Below are 23,396 nucleotides of genomic sequence, written 5' to 3' on the forward strand. Positions count from 1 at the left end.
TGGCTTAGGACCTGGGTACTTACGGGACCGCCTTCTGCCACCAGTGGCCTCTCACCAGCCAGTACATTCACATAGAGAGGGGCTCCTCAGGGTGCCGTCGGCCAAACAGTGTTGACTGGCGGCCCCCAGGGGGAGAGCCTTCTCTGTGGGGGCACCTACTATCTGGAATGAGCTCTCCCCAGAGATATGGAGGATCCCGGATTTATGCACCTTCCGCCGTTCCCTCAAGACCTATTTATTTCAACAGGCTGGCCTGGCCTAACTTCCCTTTTAATTATAACTTTTAAAATTGGTTTTAAAACATTAGGGGTGTTTTAAATTGTTTTGGGCCAAATTATTTAATGGGTTTTTATATTGTCTTTTAAATTTTGTAGTCCGTGTGTTTTATCTTTCTGGCTGTTCACCGCCCTGAGTCCTTCAGGAGTAGGGCGGTACATAAATCTAATAAAATGAATAAAATGAAATGAAAATGAAAAATAGTGTTATCTGCAAATTTGATGAGTTCCCCTTCTATTCCTTTGTTTATGAAGATATTGAAGAGTACTGGGCCTAAGACAGAACCTTGTGGCATTCCACTGCTTACTTCCCTCCCTGTAGATATAGTAGCATTAAGAACTATTCATTGAGCATGTTTGTCAGCCAGTTACAAATCCATCTGATGGTGATGCTGTATATCCCATATTTTTCTAGTTTACCAGGAAGTACTGTAGATTGTGATCCACTTTGTCGAATACCTTGCTGAACTTATGTTTTGGTAGGTTGGGCTATAGTTTCTTTTTGTGTGATGCAAAAAATGAGTAAAGCAGCTCTACTTTCTCTCTACTGCCTGTTACTTCCTTGCTATATTCTCTCTTTAGTGGACCAACTGCTTCCTTGACTTTTTTCTTGTTATTTATTTAACAATTTATTTATATGTTGAAAGAAACTTTTTTATTATTAGCCTTGTCTTTTCTTGCAAGTCTAGGAAGCCAAAATTCTTTTGATGACACCAGTTTTTAAGACAGTGGTTTGTTTCTAAAATTCTTTGCTCCTTCATTGGATGTTGGCCTTTTATTCTAACACTGACTTGGCAGACCACTTGTATATAAACAGAGCAAACCCCACTCTCTTCTAGCATTTATGATCTTACCTAATTGTGTAATGAAATGTCTGCAAGAAAATAACCAAGCTCTAAGAGCAGCAAGGGCCCACAGTTCATCCCTGAACTACAAATATTCTTTTCTATTGGTACATGGATACTTTTATATACCTGTATCATGTCTGCATTTCTATTCCTTTTAAAAAGCCCAGATAAGGAATTTGTTACAGTTATTGTTTATGCGAGTTGTTCTCTTCTGAAACTTTCCCATTTTTGAAACACTAGCATTGCTTCACTAATAGTTGGTGCAATTTGGCATTATAAATTGCTATGTTCAGTTCATAAATTTAATTTCAAACAAAAGCTGTAATTTAAGTTGGAAAAGGGCAATACAGCCTCCATATTCATAAACTGGATTTCAAAAACATACCTTTGGCTTCCATTTTGGCTTGTTAATCTTCCTCTTTTTCCTCTTCAATTATACATTCTTTTTCTATACATTCTAACTGTGTTTCAGGCAGCACATTCTCAGTTTTATTAATCCACTCCTTGAAAAAAAAAATAACCAACTGATTACCATGATTTCTTAAATGGTATCTTCCAGGCATGTTAACTGGTAATAAAAAGTAAAGTCCTCTTTGGAACTAATATTTGATTTCTAATGATGTCATGCTCATGTCTATGTAGATGGAAGTGATTTGTCTTTCTTTGTCTTCTTCCAAGATGTATTTCTGACCTTGATTGAACTTACATCCTTTGTATGCCCAGTCTATTACTCGAGGTCTAATCAGATTTGATTCAGTTTAGCTTTTTCGACAAGTCAATATCAACTAGGTGCTATTACTACATGGAATATTCAGATAGCATAGCCTTCCGGAATCTTTGATCATTTTTGTATGTATGTATGTATTTTTATCCTACCTTTATTGTTTTTATAAATAACTTGTGACAAACGTGCTCCTTCCTCCTCCTATTTTCCCCACAACAATAATCCTGTGAGGTGAGCTGGGCTGAGAGACAGGCACTTGCCCCAAATCTCCTAGTTGCCTTTAACATTTGACTAAAATTCTTAACAATTGTGATCATTGGACCTAAGGGCAGGTTATGTGAATTATAGTCTAAAATGTTTAGAATAATCACGTCTTCTAGGTATGGTAAAACTAATGAGATCTCCTTGGTCAGAGGAAATAGCAACAGTTAAATATTAAATATTAGGAGCCTGAGTGGCACAGCAGACTAATGCTACTGTTAAAGGTGGTATTTAGCTTCCAGCTGCCTGCAATTACTGCGAGTTCAATTCTCACCAGGCTCAAGGTCGACTCAGCCTTCCATCCTTTCTAAGGTGGGTAAAATGAGGACCCAGTTTGTGGGGGCAATAAGCTGACTTTGTATAAAATATACAAAAGTATGAAGGCTATTGCTTAACGCATTGTAAGCCGCCCTGAGTCTCCGGAGAAGGGCGGCATATAAATTCATTTATGGCACAGTTAAAAACGTAACAAAAAGAAAAACGTTCATCACTGTTTCAGAACATAGAGACATTTATTCTGACTGATAGCACTGAAACACAAATCAGGGATGGGTAAATTTTGGTTTCTTTCAATTTCTTATTTTTTTGTGTATATGACCAAATATAGGTACTTATAAATGCTTTTTATCAGATTAAGACATTTACATGAAAAAATATACCAAATTTCCCTGACTTTTCCATGCTTTTAATCCCAGATTTTTTATATATATTTTATGTACCCCTATAATGAGCAACATCAACACTAATTGTTAATACATGAATTCATGGGTTTATTCAAAGGGATGGAGTGTTATTTCATATTGATAATGCCCTTTCCTGAACAAAGTGATTCTTGCTGTCAACGACTGAATAGGAAAAGTAATGAATTAATTCACTACCATAAAATATATGGTATATTTAATTTTTAATACACACACACAAACACACATGTATGTATGTATGTATGTATGTATGTATGTATGTATACACACACACACACACACACACATATGATTGTTTTTATATATGCATTGTTTTATTGGATTATCATATGCTACCCATTAGGTAAACTGGATGGCCATATAAATCTAATAAATGTTAAATAAAAATAAAAGTTAATTTCTTGTTCACAACAATTTGCTAATACTGCCATCAGTTACTTCTCAGGATGAGAAGTTGGATTACCATTAGGTAAAATGACTAATTAAATTAAGGATCTCTTTAACTCTGAACCTTTCCCCCACTTTCAAGGTTTTAAAGGACATCTTGATTCCTTTTCATTGAAACTAATATTCTTTGTATTTCTACTTTGTCTTAAAAATTATCAAAAATTTCACCTTTGTCTGCCCATGCTGGTACAATTGTTATGAATCAATTTGGAGCAACAGCTGCATGCAATCTAGTAACTGAAGTGGAATGAATTCAGATAAAGCTATCCAAACAAAATAAACAAAAATCTGTTCTGAATTAACTTGCTCTGCCTTATGATATCTGAAACTACTCTGATGCATATTCTCTATTTTTTATCTATTGAGATATATCATTTGGCCCAGTAATTGGCACATCTTATTAAGAATATGATATAGCTTAATAATTAATACTTTTGTTATGAGGTCACGAGGGCTAGAAAACAATTTGATGGCACATAATCAATCAATTTAGTTTTATCTATTTTACATATTTTAATTCTACTTCAGTGGTGGGTTTCAAAAATTTTTACTACGGTTCTGTGGGTGTGGCTTTGTGGGTGTGTCATGGCTTGGTGGGCGTGGCTTGGTGGGCATGGCAGGGGAAGGATACTGTAAAATCTCCATTCCCTCCCCCATCCAGGGGAAGGTTACTGCAAAATCCCCATTTCTTCCCGATCAGCTGGGATTTGGGAGGCAGAGATTAGATGGGGGTAGGGCTAGTCAGAATTTTTACTACTGGTTCTCCGAACTACTCAAAATTTCCGCTACTGGTTCTCCAGAACTGGTCAGAACCTGCTGAAACCCACCTCTGTTCTACTTGTCATAAATTGGTGATATTTGTTTTGCTTAGCTCATGGTTTTAATTGCTTTGCTTGGAATTATGAACTACCTAGAATGCTTCAAGAAAGGAACAATCCAGAAATAGTTGTGCAAATAAATAAATAATCTCTGGCCATTGCAAGATATGTGCAAAATAGCTTGGAGATATCTAATGAATCAACAAATTCAAACAGACTTGTGAAACGTTAGTTGTCAGGGGAATCAAAAATTAGGAAGAGGAATTCAACGTTCCATAATAACTCACCTGGAAGTTTCCATTATGATCCCTGAATAAATCAGAATATATATTTTTAGGATCTGGTATAGCTGGCATTAAAGTTTTCCTAATTCTGTAACCATTTAATAGATAAAGACTGATTAAGAAAAATGATTAGAGAAAATGTGAGTAATATATTCCAAAAATAGACTTCTTCTGATAAATTTCCAACCATTAACATTTCTTTTACCCTTTCCTGCATATTTTTTTTAATTAAAAAAAACCCTACATGTATTTCTACAGTTTTACAGTAAGAAGAAAAGGAAGTACAACTTTCAGCTGAAAAAGTGAAAACATGAAAAAGTCTAAAGCTAATAATTTTAATAAGATTTGGAATATCTAACCATTTGCTGAATAATTTAAAGATTTGGGATAGAGTTGGTTGATAAGTTCAGAATTGATGTTGCTAGCCTAGTTGTGTAATCATATCTGAAACCGAAAAGGACATAAATGAATTTCTATAAATGAATTAATCTCTTTACAAATACTTCATCATAGTAAGCATGCTACTGTAGAAAATTGCAACATGTTTACTATGATAAAGTACTGTATTACCAATAAAAGAGACAGTATCCCACTGATAATCTAAACAGAGATTAGATAGATCATTTTCAATTCTTCAGTTTACCTTCAAGGAAAAAGTTTAATATGAATTTAAAAGTATGACAATAGAACTTCTCTATATGCTATTCTTGTTTAAAACAAACTTATCTTTCACTTCTGTTTTAGTTCTTTGGAACTTTAAACTTCCAACTATCACTGGAAGCTGAGGTAGTGGGGGTTTATAATGAAGGGAAATACAGTATTTTAATTGTATCCAGTGAGAATGAACTAAAGTCACAGCAGGTACTGATTAGCTACAAGGATTTGTATAAATTCCTTGCTTTTGTTAGTACAATAATTGTGAACAAATCTGTCTGCTTGATTTGCAAATATTATTTCTTTGAACTTTCTGTAGAAGTCTCCTTTCCACCCCCTCTCCAATTTCTTGCTGATGGCACTTTTCCAACTAACTTCCTCTTTTTGCACTGTGTTGAAAATAATTCCTCTTTCAATAATCATTTTATTTCATCTGTTTTTGAACAAACTGGCCTAATTCACAATTCCTAGCCTGATATGGATCTTGGGCCATGGTTATCCTTCTCCTTCTTTGGGTTTCTCAACCCAAAACATGCATAACACAATGGGTATCTTAGTGGAATAATGCATTCAGTTTAAAAGTGACATTTCATGGAAAAGGAGATTCAAGACAGTGAAACATACCAGAATCATTAAGAATTTTGCTCCCAATTGATCTCTATAATTACTTAGGTTTTATAATAATAAAAGGCATTGTTACAGTAATTGACAAAGAGTTATAAAAATAAGCATCACATACTTCTTCAGCCTGCAGATATAAAGCAGAATGGCTGTCATGATTAGGAGGCCAGCCATCACAAAACTTGACTGGAGGACAATATTTAAATCTGGATTGAAGTCATCAGCTTCACAGGAATCTTAGAGAAATCACACACAGGCACACACAGACAAAATGTTGAAAGTATTTTTTTAAGGGATTAACAAAAGAAGAAGAAACATCAGTTTTGCTTAGGTATATTTTTTGCAAGTATTGTCTTCTAAAAAGGAATAAAGCCTGAAAAGGCTTTATGGAGGATCTTCAATATACACCAGTCTTAATATTGCCATGTTAAAGTTACATGGTAATACATTTTGTATTTCACTAGAAATATTCTGGTAAAGATACCTGATAGAAAAGCCACCTGAGGTGACCTTAATGATGCCTCATCACAGCTGTTGCTGTTGCTACGTTTAGAATAGGCAAAAATAAAGCCTCAACCTAAAAGTATTTGGTCTTAGTTCATGTTTGGGTTGGTTTTCCCCTCAAATAACATGAGTATATATTCAACTGTGTTTTATTACTAGCTTGCAATTGGGTACCGAGACTTGCAAAATGATTTTCCAAACTGAGAACTGAAGGCAGCTCATTATAGAATATGGGTCAGAGTAAATCTTACATGTGTTTCTGTAATTAATTTTGTAAAAAAAGAGAGATCCACCCTCTTTCTCTCTGGAGTAAGGCCCTCTGCCATTCAGAAAAGCCAGTTTAGATGGAACAAGTAAGGAGACTAAGGAACAGCAGATTCACAGCCTATCCACAGAATTTGCAATACATCCCTACCCTTAAATCTATTTTAGTATTGCAAAGGTATTACATTGGAAGAGTATTTCTTTGTGTGCTTGTTGTCTGGAGCAGCGAAGCTGGCTGAGGAATTCTGGGAGTTGAAGTCCACAAGTCTTAAAGTTGCTAAGGTTGGAAAGCCCAGGTCTGGAGTACCTCACAAGGCTGAGACTATGACCCTGGTAATTACACATTTGTGTACATAAATAAATATTAAACGTCAGAGAATTATGATGATGATAACGGAAATAATATTTATCCATTTTTACCTATAGAACTGCCATTTTTCCAATGTATTTTTGGTCCCCATTCACTTGGATAAGAAGAACTACTGCAGCAGAATCTTGCCCTAAACTGGAAGGAATAGCACTTCTCTGGATCCAAACCTTGTATTTCAAACTTGCAGCTTTCATTTTTCCTAAACTGAATGGCAAGAGTGGCAGTCATTATTAATTTTGTTCACTGTATACATTTCCTCTTCCAGTTTATCCTAGTAGATATAGGAAAAACCAAGATTATATAGCAAAAGCTTTTGAAATACACAGATCTATTAGAAAGATCCAATGTTTGTGTCAGATGCCAATAATGTAAAAAGTTAAATTTTACATTAAGTTAAATCAGTCTCATTTATAATTCAATCACTTGCACCACAATTCAAAACCTAATGGGAATCATAGACCATAAAACAATTAAGCACTAATTTTTTTTATTTTTTTTTAGTTTCCATCCTTGTATTTTTACATTAGCAATTAAGAAGAAATATCTGGGTGATAATTTGCAAGCCTATGGTTGTTGTTTTTATGATCACTGTAATAATCCAAAAAAATCATTATGAGATTCATCACATTAGTATGAAACCTCATAGAATCTTGGAACATATAAACTGGAAGACACCAGGTAATCTTCTACTCACATCTAATCAATGTAGCAATCTACTAAACCATCCCTGACAGATGTCATCCAACCATTTGAATTCCAATCCTTTTGAAATTCTTCGTAAAAGTGAGTGTCCACTAGTGTCCTAGGCAAACTATTCCACTTCTACATAACTTTAACATCCAAAATTCCTCCTAATGTTCACCTTTAATGCATCTTTCCATTTCATTTCAATCTGTCATTCCACATCCCGCTGTCCATTTTAACAGAGAACAGTTCTATATCTGTTGCATATGACTTTTATATATAGGTTAACTGCTTTTCAACATCCCCATCCCCTTTACCTTTGAATCTATATTATAAAAAATTCTATTTGGCACATACCCAATCTTCATCAAATTCACTTTTGTACTGATATTCCAATTTAAAACAATGTAGATGGAAAGGTGGCTTATGTTCTATGATCACTTTGTTATGTTTCCAGAGGAAGGTTACATTTTGAGGAGATTTGGGCTTCACTGGGAAAGATGAAAATAAATTAGTACAGATTGCAATTTTTCTAGATACACACAAATTTGCTTTTCATTTTTTAATGCATATTACATTGCAAGAATCCAAATGTTGGATAATTTTTATAAAAGCCCCTTTTGCTTATACATTGATATTTTTATGTACAGAAATTATAATAATCTTTTAAATATGTAAGGCAGCAGATTTTACTATAAAATTTAAAAATCCAGAATGTTGTGTTGCAGGTGATCTGATACGGCAGTACTATATCTACTGGGAATAAAAGGTAGGAGCAAAAGTAGGCTAATAATATTTGCAGCTCATTCACTTTTTAAAATTGACTTCTATGTAGTTATGTGCTCTTGGTTATGTTTAAAAATTCTTTTTTTTTTAAAAAAAAAAAAAAAAGGAAACCCTGATGCTGAAGCAGGATGTTATAAAGCTGCTGAAAAAATAGTATTTTCTCAGGTATTGCAAGGAAATATATAATGAAGAAACCACAATTTCTTGTTTGTAGGGCATGGGTAGGCAGCAGGTTAAATTGAGTGAGCTGCTTCTTTGGGTTTCAAATTTTAGCCACTGGGAAAATATATTATTCAGATTTCAGTTTTACTTGTTGTAAAAGGACAGATCTAGCAATTTCTCAGGTCAGGTTTATCATTTTTGGCTGTACTTCTGCAAGGTAGCTCAGTCATAAAAATAGATTTATTCTGTCTGTATTCAATATGTAATCTGCATCTTGCGGTAGAAAATTCAGCACTCTTTTCAAGATGAAGGAAAGAACTGAAACGACACTAATGATAGAATCTCCGATCTTCCTGTAGTCTAAAAGCAAAATATTCTAGGCTGATTCCAGGTAGACTTGAGAGAAAACCTAGCTGAAATCCTATAAAGCTGCTAATAGTGAGATGGAACAATGTCTAACTTGGAATAAGACAGCTTCCCACGGCTCCATTGTAGAATAGGGGGATATTTTCCCAACAAAAATGCCAAATCAGCACATTTATGGCAAAGGTTGTTATAAAATAGTCGGTCTGGATATTAAATACTTAATTCTTTAGAGCAGGGGGCCCCAATCCATTGGCGGGCGAGCACACAATTTGTGCATGTGATGGATTAGGTTACACACACAAAATCATTGCTTCCCCCCCCTACCACTACCCACCACTGCCCCTGCCATCATAAAGGTTGGGGACCACTGCTTTAGAGGGAGAAAAAGGGGATTTTAATGAATTTTCTTATACTTCCTCAAACTTTCTTGAGCCAACTGAAATTTCCAGCTCAGCGAAGAAGTTGTTTTTGAGAAATTTTTAAAACAAAAAGTCTGGAATTAATGCAGCCATTACGTCACATTCTTATGACTGCTTATCATGTTTTTCCTATGAAATATGATATCAAATTACAATTATATCAAATACCAAGTACCCCAAAATTATACTTAAGGATACTTGAATAGATTTCTAATAGATAAAAATATAGACTTACAGAATTTCATGCTCTCTAGTTTAAAATCCTGGTAAAATTCCTTTGTCCCATTTGTATCTCTGACAGAAATGTCAAATTCACGTCCTTCAATTTTAAAAATACAACCGATTATGTATTCATGATCATGGACATACTGGACACACTGCTTCCAATTCTGTTTGTCAAATCTAAAGTTGAAATAACAATATTAAATGGTGATATGACTGCAGTTTAAGTGTGACCACAAGAAAGAGATCCTGACTGGCCTCTGGTATCATACACAATTATCTTTTGAGAATCACAGAAAAGAATATTTTTAGAATATTCCTATTTTGAAAATACTCTATTTCCCATCCTATAAAATATTCCTATTATTTTGCAGCAAATGTTGATTGCTTTATTGCCCTAGGAATAAACTTAAGAAATTCCATGCCATCTGAAAGGATTAGTTTTTTCCCACCCTGAAAAAATTATGATTTTCTAATAAAAATTCTCTGTTTTTGTAGGCCAAAATTTTGTAGGGCAAGTAGTTTTTTTAGGTTTTATAGGCCAAGTAAAGAATACTAAGCAATTCACTGAGAATTTGCAGAGATGTGTTTATCTCTATATTTATGTCTATCTCTCTCTCTCTCTCTCTTAATATTAAAATCTTCGTTCAGTTCGGCATGCTCAAATCATATAAAAATAAGCAATTTAATCAATATAAATTCAGTTTCTACAGTGAAATAATATAGATTCAACAATGTTAATTTGCATAAAAGAAAAAAAAATAGGAAAAAAATAAAACCAACTCCTAGTGCTATTGTCAGCTCTTTTGCAATATGAAAAGTCAATGCAGACTGACTTGAGAAGGATGGACTTCTTAGATTCACAAAAATCTCCATTTGTTTTATCGTTTAAAAAATGGCAATAGCAGCAAAACATAAATGCCAGGGAGGCACAATGATATTCAAGTGTTTTGCAGATATTCTTATTGTTAAAACTGGTACTGTTAATTTTCTCTGCCAATGAAATCCTTACTGCTCAACAGCACCATATAAGCATGTTTCAGAGGTTAAGTTTGAATGTGGTAACCTTTTGAACCACATTCTGCATGACATATAATGTGTAGTGGGGAAAATCCACACAACCACAGGACTGCAATCACCACAGATTCCTTTTACTACACACCATTCTTACATCAAAATTGCTAACATTTATCCTTAGAATAAGATCCTGCAAAGTGGAGTAGAAAAGGAAAACAAAAATCCAATATTGTGTTTCCAACTGTCAGGGCAGTTTACATATCTGTATTACAATATATATGTGAAGGCAAAATCAGTGGGGATAACAGTTACTTCATCTGTTTTCTAAGGCAACAAGAATTCAGCGGTAACGAGCTTTTCAATTTAAGTGCAAAAACAGTACATAAAGTTCAATTACTAGGGATTTCCACAGGGAGACCAAAGTTGTCAAAATGGTGATGGCTTTGACCAGGGGTGGGTTCTAAATTTTTTTACTACCGGTTCTGTGGGCGTGGCTTATTTTGTGGCCGTGGCTTGATGGTCATGTGACAATTATTTAAGATTTAGCAGAGGTACTGGTCTACCAGGCTTTTAACTGCTGGCAGAGCTGTACCGATCTACCCATTTATTTTTTGCAGGCACTGGTCTACGCATTTATTTTTTCAGGCACTGATCTACTCATGTATTTTTGCAGGCACTGGTCTACTCATTTGTTTTCTTTTAACACTGATCAGCTGTAGGGCGGCCCTTTGAAGCCCCGTGGCAAGAGTTTAAACAGTTTTTTTTCCCTCTAGCTATCAGCTGGGACTCAGGAGGCAGCAATAGATTGGGGGTGGGGCCAAATAAAAGGTAAGAATAATGCGGGGGGGTTGCGGGGGGGCAGAACTGGTTCGGTGACATCACATCATCACCGCTACCCGGCTCAGGAGAACCGGGCCGAACCAGGAGGAACCCACCACTGGCTTTGACTCTCTATATGAAGCCCTGTCCTCAAGCCATCTCAATATATTTTGACCTGCATTTCTCTGGATACCTTGTGCAAAACCAACACAATCACTAGATTATGTTAAAGATATAATAATGGCCACAGTGGATAAACTTGATTATTTTTTCCACTGCTTCTCTCAGCAGCATTTACAGTTTCCTTAAATTAATCTAAATAACTCTGTACTTTTATTCCTCCTATAGAATGCTATATAGGTACTCCTCAACTTACAACCACAATTGAGACCAGACTTTCTGTTGCTAAGCAAAGTGGTTGTTAAGTTGCACCTTATTTTATGATCTTTTTTTGCCAAGGATATTGAGCAAATCAATGCAATTGTTAAGTGAACCATGGGATTGTTAAGTGAATTGAGTTTTTCCCATTGATTTTGCTTATTAGAAGCCAACTGAGAAGGTCTCAAATGGCAATCACATGATCCCGCAATAGGGCAACAGTCATAAATACAAGCTGGTTGGCAAGTGCTCAAGTTTTAATGAGATAACCATGGGGATGTTGTGACAGTTGTAAATACGAAGACCAGTTATAAGCCACTTTTTCCACTGCTGTTGTAAATTTGAATTATCACTAAATGAGTAGTTGTAAGTTAGGAACTACCTGTATGCAAGTCTTCATTTCCCCCCCACAGGATGGGTGTTTGCAAGCTGCAACTTCAGGTGCCCCATTTGTAGCTGCTTCTTCTACATCTTCTTCTTCTTCTTCTTCTTCTTCTTCTTCTTCTTCTTCTTCTTCTTCTTCTTCTTCTTCTTCTTCTTCTTCTTCTTCTTCTTCTTCTTCTTCTTCTTCTTCTTTTTTTCAGCATCTATTTGCCCACCATTGGTACAAAATATTGCACTCTTGCTAGATTGTAGGTTAGTTCTACAAAAATATATTTTTAGATAGTTCTGAACAGACTGTTAGAACTGTGCATTAAAGAAGATCCAGTGAGATCAATAGTATTGGTCTCCTTATACCTAGGTTTTAGATTAGTGGAAGTGTCAAAAATACAGAATGTTTAACCAACGAGATAAAAATTGTATCTGGACTTTTTTCAGACTAGAATTAACATGGATATTTGTGGAAGTCAGATTAGTATTCACTAAGGTGACCAGACGTCCCGCTTTTGGCGGGACAGTCCCGATTTTGAGCAATTTGTCCCGCGTCCCGCGGCGTTTTAAAAAAGTCCCGATTTTTCATTCTGCCTCCTGAGTCCCGGCTGCCTCCTGAGTCCCAGCTGATGGCTAGAGGGAAAAAACCTGTTTAAACTCTTGCCGTGGGGCTTCAAAGGGCCGCCCTACGTTGATTAGCTCGGCTTCCCCCTCTCAGCTGATTTGCGCAGGGCTCTGCTCTTGTTAAATTGCTCAGCAGTTTTTTTTTCTCTTTGTGCAAACCAAGCTCAAAACGAAACTGAAAGTAAAACAGGCTGTTGGCTTTGCTGTTTGCTTGCAACGTTGGAAAATTAGGCAGCAGATTTATTTTCCTTTTCCTCACCAAAAAAGGTAGGTGCAAACAATGGGAAATTATTTAGGGCAAAAGAGGAGAGTTCAAGATTTTAAAACACAAAAGAAAAAAAAGCTCTTTTTAACTAGGGAATTGTAATAATTGAGATACTATTAATTGTATACTGTGTTGAAAGCAGAAATGGTTAAGTTGTGGTTTGGAGGAATATATGGGGGAAATTATTTGGTTTATTATTATTGGTAAGTATAATTAATTGATTTGTAAGAAATTGGATTGCATGGAAATAATTGGAATATTCATGTTCATATTGATTAATATACAAAAAAGATAGTTATATAACTAATTGATTTATATTAAAATGTTGAATTTGTATTAAACAACTGTATTACATAATTACATAATTAACCAATGTGAGGATGGATATAAAAATAGATGACAATGGGAAGGGGTATAATATAGAATAGAAGGGAAAAATTGAATTTGATTAAGATTAGAGATGAGGATGAAGGCTAATATTGTTTTTTTTTAAAAATAGATGAAGAATAAATATGGCAAAAAGGAAATATAGAAATTGTAAATTTAATTGAAATGACTAAACACTGTTTAAATTTGTGAACCAGCCAAATATTCTGTTCAAAGAAAATACATTGTATGTTTGTATGTGTGTTTCTAATTATTGCTATTTATTCATATTTGTTCTCTTTTATTCTTTAAAGTTTAACCATTCATTCTTTATCTTAATATCTTTATATTTGTTTGGGGTTGGCTTTCTTCCCTTTCATCTTTTTTATTGTACAGCAATCTTTCTCCTCAAACCTACCACCTCTCTTTTCTTTCCTTCTTACTTTCTCTTCCCCCCACCCTCTTCTTCTCCTCCCTATTTCCTCTTCCTTTCTCCTTCTCCTCCTCTCTTCCTCCCTCTCTTACCGTCACTCCTACTCTAATTTCCCTTCCCTTCCTTCATCCCTCTCTATTACTGTATCCTTTTATGCATATGGACTACTCAGAGGGCTGAAAAAGTTATTTTTGACTGGTAGTCGCACTTTTGACCAGTCCTCGAACTTATGACTGTCCTCACATTTTACCTTTTTTGCCCTATCTTGTCACCATGGTGAAGAGAAGCAGTTGTGAAATGAGTGACATGGTTGTTAAGAATGCTGCACGGGCATAAATGTGAGGATGGTCATAAGTGTGAGGACCAGTCAAAAGTGTGAGGACCTGTCAGAAATGACTTTTCAGCCCTCTGAGTAGTCCCTATACACATAGCCATAGCCACCCGGTCACATGACCAGCTAGCCACGCCCACCCAGTCACATGGCCTCCAAGCCACGCCCACACAATAAGCCACGCCCACAATGGTGTCCCTCTTACCAGTTAAAATCTGTTCACCTTACCCTATACACATAGCCATGGCCACCCGGTCACATGACCAGCTAGCCACGCCCACAAAATAAGCCACACCCACAATGTCTCTCTTTACCAATGTTAAAATCTGGTCACCTTAGTATTCACCAATTAGTGCCACAATTCAGAGAGATTTTTTTTTTTTTGAAAAAGACAAATTTATTTCTTTATTTATTCTATTCAGTTCCACTTATATCAAGATCAGCCTTCTGTGGTCCTAGCCCAAAATTATGCCATTGAAATTCAATTAATGATGTATCTGCTGCTCCGTTTTTTTTTTGTTTTAAATAAAATATACAGTAAATCTCTGCTAGTCATATCAATGTCATTGTTTAAAAGCTCACAAGGATTTAAAAGAATGAAAAAGGGAGATCTACAATAGTAATAAAAATTTTCTTCTACAAATACATGAAGGATAATGTCAGGCAAATTATAGATTTATTGGAATATCTTGAGAAGAATAAACAGATCTCTGCAGTGCTGGTGTTTCTGGATGTGGAGAAGGCCTTTGATCGAGTGAACTGGAACTTTCTATTAAAGACTTTAAGAAAGATGGACTTTGGGGATCAGTTCGTGCAGGCGGTTTCAGAAATTTATCAAGAGCAAACAGCACAAATTATCATTAATGGAAGTTTAACTACAAATTTCAGTATAGAAAAAGGCACAAGACAAGGTTGTCCGTTATCCCCGTTGTTGTTTATTCTAACTCTAGAAGTCTTGTTGAACACAATACGGGACTCGAGTACTTTGAATGGAATAGTTATAAGGCAAGAGGATTACAGAACAAGGGTATTTGCAGATGATCTGATTGTTACCCTAACACGGCCGATGGAATCAATAATTCAGATGAAAGACATTATAGAAGAATATGGTATCAGGATTTAGACTGAATCAGAAAAAAACCAAGATGATAGTTAAAAATATGACAGAAGATCAAAAGAAGGAACTTGAAAGAAAGGCAGGCTTTGAAATAGTACCAAAGGTGAGATATCTAGGAGTTCAAGTTGCAGATTCAAATATAAAACTGTTCCAAAACAATTATGAGGTGTTGTGGCGAAAGGTACAAAAGGATATTGAAACCTGGAAAAAACTGCAGCTGTCTTTACTTGGAAGAATAGTAGCAGTTAAAATGAATGTTCTACCTAGATTTTTATTTTTGTTTCAAATGATTCTGGTGCTTAAAAGTGATAAACAGCTGATGGAATGGCAAAAAGGAGTGAATAAGTTTGTTTGGAATGAGAAAAAGCCAAGAGTTAAATTGAAAATTATGCAAGATGTTCGTGAAAGGGGTGGTCTTAAACTTCCAAACCTACGACTGTACTATGAAGCAGCAGCGTTGACACAAGCAAGTGATTGGTTTGGAAGGACAAAGACTGGAATATTGAATATAGAGAGTTATGATCTTGATTTTGGTTGGCATGCATATTTATTTTATGAAAATAAAGTGGATAAAGTATTCAACAGCCATATGCTTAGAAACTCCTTGATGAGAGTATGGAAGAAGCACCGGTTCAAATGGGATTATAAAATACCATTGTGGTTGGATCTTGGTCATATTATATGGAATATAAATATAAAGTCACTCGGGGGGGGGGGTTTATACAAAGAAATACTTTTTAATGATGGGGACAGATGGCAACTAAAGACATTAAACACACTGTTGGAAGAAGAGATTAATTTAACTTGGTTACAGTATAATGAACTTCAACTGAGATGGAGAGAAGATCAAAAAACTGGTTTAATGTTGCATGAAGAAGAATTGGTTAGACAGATAAAAGAGAAAGGCCCAATGCATATCAAGAGGGTTTATAATGTTTTGTTAGAAAGAGATTCAGAAAATGAATTGGTTAAAGATTGTATGATAAAATGGGCACAAAATTTTGCAGAACCAGTTATGATGGAAACGTGGGAAAAAATATGGGTTCAGAATGTTAAATTTACGCAGTCACAGAATTTGAGGGAAAATTTTTATAAAATGTTTTATAGGTGGCATTTAGATCCTAAGAAATTGTCATGCATGTATCCTAATGTTCAACCAAAATGTTGGAGATGTGATTGTTTGGATGCTACATATTATCATATATGGTGGGCTTGCAAGAAAGTGAAGGCTTTCTGGATAAAAATTTGGTGGGTTATGCAAAATGTTCTGAAGAAAAAACTCCAATTTTCTCCTCAATTGTTTTTATTGGGCATAGTTAAGGGCTTTTCAATGGGTGAAACAAAATTGATATTGTATATGGTGACAACAGCTAGGTTACTGATTGGTCAATATTGGAAAAGGGATGTTTTGCCTACTATTGAAGAATGGACTTTGAAGGTGGCCAGTTTTGCAGAAATGGCGAAGATATCAAAAGACCAGACTCAAGAGACTTATGTATGGGAGTGGAAGAAATGGATAGATTATGTGCAGAATAAATACCAAACTAGGAAGTACCAGATAGCTTTTAGTTGAATGTTGTGTAGAAATGTATAGTATATAGGGGGTAGAATAGTTCAATGTCATGTAGAAATGTATAGTACACAGGGGGGAGAATAGAAGGGTGGTAAAGTATGCTAACATATGATTTGGATTTGGATTTCACCTTGGGGAAGTCATGGGAGGAGGGGAGGGTTAGGGAGGGTTAGGGAGGGAAAGGGGGGGGGAATGGGAAAATTTGTATTTGTAAAACTTTTTCAATAAAAAAAAATTTCTTCTAGACAGAACAAAAGAATGAGGAATAAAATGATGAAAAATGATGAAGAATACCACTATATGTTTTGTTTGTAAAATCTTCATTCAAAGAAATCTCTAAAGTTAAAACTTAATAGTTCAAAGAAAATCAAATTTATTTATTTATTATTAAATTTGTATGCCTCTCATCTCACTGAGTACAGTCTTTCAATAATACTCACCTATAAAACACTGTAAAGTTCCCGACAGTAAACCTTTCTATAGGATCCCACAAGATCTTCATCTGCTCATTATGGATATTTTGTATTATATAATTTATACATAATTTGTCTTCATTGTATGACAAATCTGGTTGATCATAATGAAAAATAAAACATGACATTTGTGTAATAAAAACTGTCTGCAGATTTTTTTTTAGAGATTCTCTTGCCTGACCTGCTTCAATAGTGAAACTGTAGAAAGTTAACACCCACCCCTCTCCTAGAAGAATGAAATACTTTGAGAAATATTTAAAAAGGCAGGATATTATATTTCCCCTAAAAGAGAAATAGAAATCTTAAGGGAGATAGAAACTCAGAGCCACAGTTCCCTGCCCCCAAGCAGATACTAAACTGAGGCCAGCTTTTAGACATGCAGATTTAGTAATCCATTCAAGGCAGGATATTTTGAACAAAGGCAGAATTAGGTAGAATGGTAGGATCAGCCGTCACTCAAGATCCAAACCAGGAAAGCCATTAAGACACAATAGGAATGGCCCAACACCCTTTCAGAACACAAGTCTCTTCATTGCATCACCCAGCAGGCTTCAAACTTAATTCAGACACCCTAAAAAGTTAGCTGTGACCCCTGCATAAGCCCCTGGGAGTCTGACACCCAATAGAATACATTTCTTGCACAGGAACAGGAAGCTCAAGAGCAAGGCCCAAGAGAGGGTATAAATACCACTCTCTCTCAACTCCATGTGCTCAGCTGCCCAGGACTTCAAACCCATGTGGTCCTATCCATCAATAAACCATCTTTCCAATCAGTCTCCATATTTCCAGTGTCTTTCTCCCCACATGGAACTGAACCAGATGGATATTTCTTCCAACAAAACATTTGTGTATTTTTAGAACTTAACATTTACAATCATGAAAAGTCAAAATGTAGGGTCAGGGTCCAAAAAGCTGTTTATGGATTCAATCAAATTTGCAAATCATCTTCCAAATCACAGGCCTTATGTCATATAACAATAGTATAACCAAGCAACTTTGGACAAGGACTATAATACAGCACAAAAAAGATCGTGAGTGGAAAATAGTTAACAAATAAGGAGTGAATACTTTGGTGGCTGGGGAATTCTGGGAGTTGAAGTCCATACATCTTAAAATGGCTGAGGTTAAGAAACACTGATTTACACTGACCATTTGTTTGCAGTAAATGAATATATATAATTCACAAAAAGTCATTCACAAAAGTTTCTGTCCTCCTGTAGCCACTAGTGCTACCCAAAATTTTCATTCAAGAGTTAAAAAGAGATGGAGTACAAAAGTATTATTGTTTAAACTGACTTTAATTATGCATTTATTTTTCTCAGACAGTTTACCTGTTCTCCATCAACTTCACTTCTCATTGTAGGATATGAGAAAATTCAAAAATAAAATAGTATGTAGGTATATAGGTTAGAAATGCATATAAGTGAAGATTCAATTTTGCTTAGGCGGGGGGTTGGACTGGATGACCTGCAGGATCCCTTCCAGCTCTGCTACTCTGGTAAATTTGTTAGATATTATTCTGCTTTAAGATAGTTGGAGAAAAGACATGTTGAAAGCATACCAATATGTAACAATGTTGTGTTAGAATAAATCTTCTTTTGTTTTAGGACCATTAGAAAGAGGCCACTCTTTAATGCCAAGGCAATAGAGATAAGAAAGAGCTATGCTTGCAAAATATTGTGTGGGTATAGGGAGGTGTTGATGAACATGTAATTAGAGAAAGAGATGATGTTCTCTCTAAAAGGCACTTCGGATTAGCCGTGATCGGTCACTGGATGCGATGTAGGAGGGGCATGGGGGGGGCATCGGGATAGGGAACTATAAAATGTAATGCTTTTGAAATTTCAGGTGTGGCTTCCTGGCTCAAACTCCTTGTTGAAGTCTGCTGGGATACCACCCTATTTTGCAAAATTGTTTTTATTATTTTCTTTTAATAAAGTCTCTGTTTTCATTGACCCATGCTTGTTGGTTGAATTCATTTCCAACATCATTCTACATTATTTAGTTCTCACTGGGAGACAGTTGGGTAACTCTGTATTTCTAGAATTCAAGGCAAGATTATTATCATTTCCATTTGTGCTAATTTATATATTTAATTTATCCTAAGTTATGATGTGTAATCATGTATAAATGATTCCCATAAATTCCACCATGGAATCCTTGATGCTCTCCGAACCTGGCTATCCTACCAAGTACTGCTTGAAAAGTAATTCTTACTGATTAATGATTTTAAAAGAGGAAAAACAATATAAAAAGTAATAAGATAAAAAAGAAAGAAAGAAAGAAAAGAAAAGAAGGAAAGGAAAAGATATTAAAAAGCAGATTCAAATCTTCTATATAGCAGTTATCAATGCATTTATTTTTTATAGACCTTTGTTACCCTTCAAACTGACCACGTTTGTGAGTGGAGTTGATTCATTCCTGACTCACTGAAGACATAGTTGAGAACACAGTAAAGTCTTTGTATCTGTGGAACTTTTGGATATCTATATTTTCCATTTGTTTTCCTATGCCTCCTTATTTATTTATTTGTTCAGTTTCTATGGCCACCCATCTCAGTCAATGACTCTAGGCAGCTTATAGTTCATAAAATATATTACAATTCAAAATTTAAAAAAATGTTTTAAAACATTAAAAACACATAACAGCACGATATTTGACCTATTAACAATATAGCTAGGGAATAGGTCCATTGCCATATCCGTGCCCCAGGCTTGAAAACATAGGCAGGCTCTTAAGGCTAACAGGTTGGGGGCAGAAAGGAAGATGGTCCTTAAAATAGTGGCCACTGCAGGAAAATCTGACTTCTGGCTTCCAGCAGCTGGCAGTCTTTGGCTGATGGGATCTGCAGCATGCCCTTTCTGCTTGACCTAGCTGGATGGGTAGAGGCTCATGGAAAAGGCAATCACTCAGGTATTGGGTTCCAAGCCATACAGGGGTTTTGTATAGAGTTTTATAGGTAACTACCAGTACCTTGAATTGGACCTAGAAACATCCAGTAACTAGTGCAGATGGAAGAACCTTGTCTAGGATTCCTCAATTTCAGTTTCTTTGAAGGAGAAAAGTACCTTGACATGTTTCAGGTCCATTTCATACCTACTGATCAGAATCCTTCTGCATTTGACCAAACCATATCACATGGCTTGAGTGACTTAGTCCTTATTTACAGTTTTCGGAGATCAAATAGTTTGAAGACAATTGTAAGTGTCCTTCAGAGTGCTTTCTGTCAGTCTCCACCACTTTCCACCATTCAAATACAATCAGAAGAAGGCTGCAAAATACATTCTAAATCAACCTGAAATTAAGATAAAACATCCTCTTCCTTGGGACAAAACATTTGGGAAGTCGGAAAATGATTTTCAGGCAGCATAGGGCAGAACTGAAAAGACTGTGAGTACAAATTTGATGGCAGATAATGAATCAACCAATCTTTAAAATGGTACCTGTTTGTTCTGGGAAGTCTTCCTCATCAGAATTTTCATGGGGGGGACATAAATCTTCAAAAGAAATAAGTAAGAGTGATTGAAAAAGAAAAACCCCGTGCAACTGCCATATAAATGGTTCACTATTCTTAACATCTGCTAATAGATTGTTCTTCCTGTTTGTAATAATTCCTGCTTTGTAAAATGGATTTTATAATAAGGTAACAAGAAAATGTTGATATAACTTTAAATATCTTAAGGTATTTCAGGAAATCAGTGATACCAGTCACTACAATTTTATATCTGTCTTTTAATTATAAGCAATGCATTAATCCAAATGTAATCATCGTACAGTAGATTGATTGAATTAATGTACTAATTTCAATCCCATTGGTTTTAGCAGATTTATTCTTTATAAAGACAAAAAATGTTTTATGTATTTATTTTTAATTAACTTATAGCCTGTCATAATTATTAAGTGTATAACAATATAATAGCTACAAATTAACACTAACACTGGGCAATAACACTAAAATATTAATAATCCATGTTGGCGAGATAACAGACAAGTTTATACAATCTATGAAAGATAAGTCAGCCAAATTTCAAATCAATATATAATATGAATAATAAATTATCCTGCCACAAAACCTGCTGGGAAAAAACAAAACATTATTAAAAATGACAAAATGAATAAATCAAATGACAAAATAAATAAATTATATTGGAATTAAATTCATTAATTCTTATACAAAACCTTTTTTAAATTATATCTTCTTTATGTATTATCACTGTCCAAAAAGAAGAGAGAAGTTTTGTGAAAATGGGCTCCAGCACGAATCCAAAAGTTCAGAAGACAAAACCTCTGATCCCGGTGACCGACCCACATTGGATACTGTCCAAAAAGTTGTAGTACAGTATAGTCTATATTATTATTGTTGTTTGTTTTCTCTAGCTTATGCTAAACATTAGAATATTTATATGTATTATTTACCTTGAAACCTAAATGAAGTTTCATTAAATCTCTTTTTTTTTTGTACATAAACAATCTAAAATCATTGTATATCAATATTAAAGTAGCCTGGAAAACAGTGTAATATTGAAAACTGATTTAGCTCTGACTTTTATCCCAGGTTTTGTATACAGATTAAAAAGAAAAATACATCATTTGTGTTATAAATGTATGTGTTTAAATTGCAACTTACTTTGTGCCCATAACTTGGAAATTAGCAAGTAGATCCAAAGAAGCACAGCAACATAGTTTTGAATAGTCCATCCCATAACGTTGATTGAATCTATAATCAAATTTCATCAGTGTAAATTGCAACAATACTTCTCTACAACTATTTTTTGCTAGATATCTTTATATCAATCAATCAAAGTGGAGGAAATGACTATAGGAAATCATCATAATAGTTCTGGTGTGAAGTTCTTAAAAGAATTGTGCACTTCACCTTCTGTTACAGAACGTGACAAAAGGCTTCAAACATCATTTTTCAGAACCAGAATCCCAACCTTTGTCAACTTAGTTGGTTGGCATTGTTGGAAGAAATATCCTTCTGGGTTCAGCTCCAAGTGGGGAAAAAGACACTGAAAACATGGAGACTGCTTGAAAAGATGGTTTAATGGTGGACAGGATCACATGGCTTGAATTCCTGAACAGAAAAGAGGGGCGAGATACAGCGAGTCCACGTGTTATGTCCTTATAAGGACACCCGCCCGGATTGGCTGCCAGCCATCGGGCGGGAAGTTTGAATAGCTGTCTAGGGGCGGGGCGGCTGCCGGAGCAAATATAAGGAGAGCTCCGGCAGCACACAGCCAGTCTTGTTACTGTAGCTAATAAAGTTACTAAATGTATCGAGCTGGTCACGTCTTCATTTCCTGTGCCTGATCTAACACTGGCGATGAAGGACTAGAGAAGAGAACCTGAGCAAGACTCGTGGCACGATCGCCCAACCGAGCTGAAGTCACTCAACCACAGCATCCTACAGAATGGCAACCCCGCAAGCACCGTTCTACCCGGCGAGAGAGAAATGGAGGTCGTATATGGTCAGATTCAGGCAGTTCCTCCGAGGAAACGGCTACCAGAACCTCGACAACAAACGCAAGAGAGCCCTGTTCCTGGCCCACTGCGGTTCAGACGTTCTGGAGATGGCCATCGACCTCGTGGTGCCCAGGGATATTGAAGAGATGTCCTGGAGTGACCTGCAGGAAGTCCTGCAGGAACACTACGCACCCACAGGCACCCCGATTGCCAACAGATTCACCTTCCAGCAAAGGAATCAACGGGAAGGTGAATCCATTAAAGAATTCGTGGCAGCGCTTCGCCAAATCGCTGCCAATTGCGAATTCGACAACGTGGATAATGCCATCCGGGACCGGATCATCTTCGGGATGCGAGACGTTGGGCTCCAGAAGAAGTTCCTGAGCCGCAAGAGAATTCCACTCAAGGAAGTCCTCAAAGAAGCCACAGCCGCCGAGACATCCGAGAAAGCGGCCGCCGCGATGGTGAAGGCCAGAGGGGTCCACAAGATCCACAAGTCGGGCCCAAATTCCTCAGATGACTCTGCCATGCCATCAGAATCCGAGGAGGAAATGGCCGTTCACAAGGTTTCCTGCCCCCAGGGCAACCTGCAGATGGCAGGTGGGAAAATCCCCAACATGGCGACCGAGGGGAACGCTGCGGCAGTTGCAAAGGCGACCACCCCAGGGCAACCTGCAGATGGAGGGACACAACCTGCCGCCGCTGCCTGAAGAGGGGACACATAGCCGAGGCATGCAGAGCAGCAGATCCAG

The 23,396-nt window shown here is 36.1% G+C and overlaps 1 protein-coding gene across 1 annotated transcript; it reads right to left on the reverse strand.

The window, feature by feature from the left end:
- Positions 1 to 1,530: 1,530 nt before the first annotated feature.
- On the reverse strand, positions 1,531 to 21,881 carry CRLF2 (cytokine receptor like factor 2). Its single transcript, XM_070944236.1, has 9 exons — positions 21,806 to 21,881; positions 20,622 to 20,675; positions 17,146 to 17,272; positions 9,424 to 9,590; positions 7,813 to 7,946; positions 6,822 to 6,975; positions 5,752 to 5,869; positions 4,362 to 4,446; positions 1,531 to 1,626 (listed from the first exon to the last, which is right to left on the reverse strand). Exons 1-9 carry the CDS (start codon positions 21,879 to 21,881, stop codon positions 1,531 to 1,533), a joined length of 1,011 nt encoding a protein of 336 aa, XP_070800337.1.
- Positions 21,882 to 23,396: the final 1,515 nt, after the last annotated feature.

Source organism: Pituophis catenifer, unplaced genomic scaffold (genome assembly GCF_029215685.1).
Source record: "Pituophis catenifer annectens isolate HBS135680 unplaced genomic scaffold, rPitCat1.0.hap2 SCAF_4, whole genome shotgun sequence".
Classification (NCBI taxonomy): Eukaryota; Metazoa; Chordata; class Lepidosauria; order Squamata; family Colubridae; genus Pituophis; species Pituophis catenifer.

Bases quoted from the DNA above. Each gene is read 5' to 3' on its own strand.
- CRLF2 (XM_070944236.1), bottom strand. From the start codon at position 21,881: ATGGGATGGACTATTCAAAACTATGTTGCTGTGCTTCTTTGGATCTAC. The intron at 20,676-21,805 runs GTAAGTTGCAAT...TTTCTTTTGAAG, and splicing joins TTCCAAGTTATGGGCACAAA to ATTTATGTCCCCCCCATGAA. The intron at 6,976-7,812 runs GTATGTGCCAAA...CTTGCCATTCAG, and splicing joins GTGAATTTGATGAAGATTGG to TTTAGGAAAAATGAAAGCTG.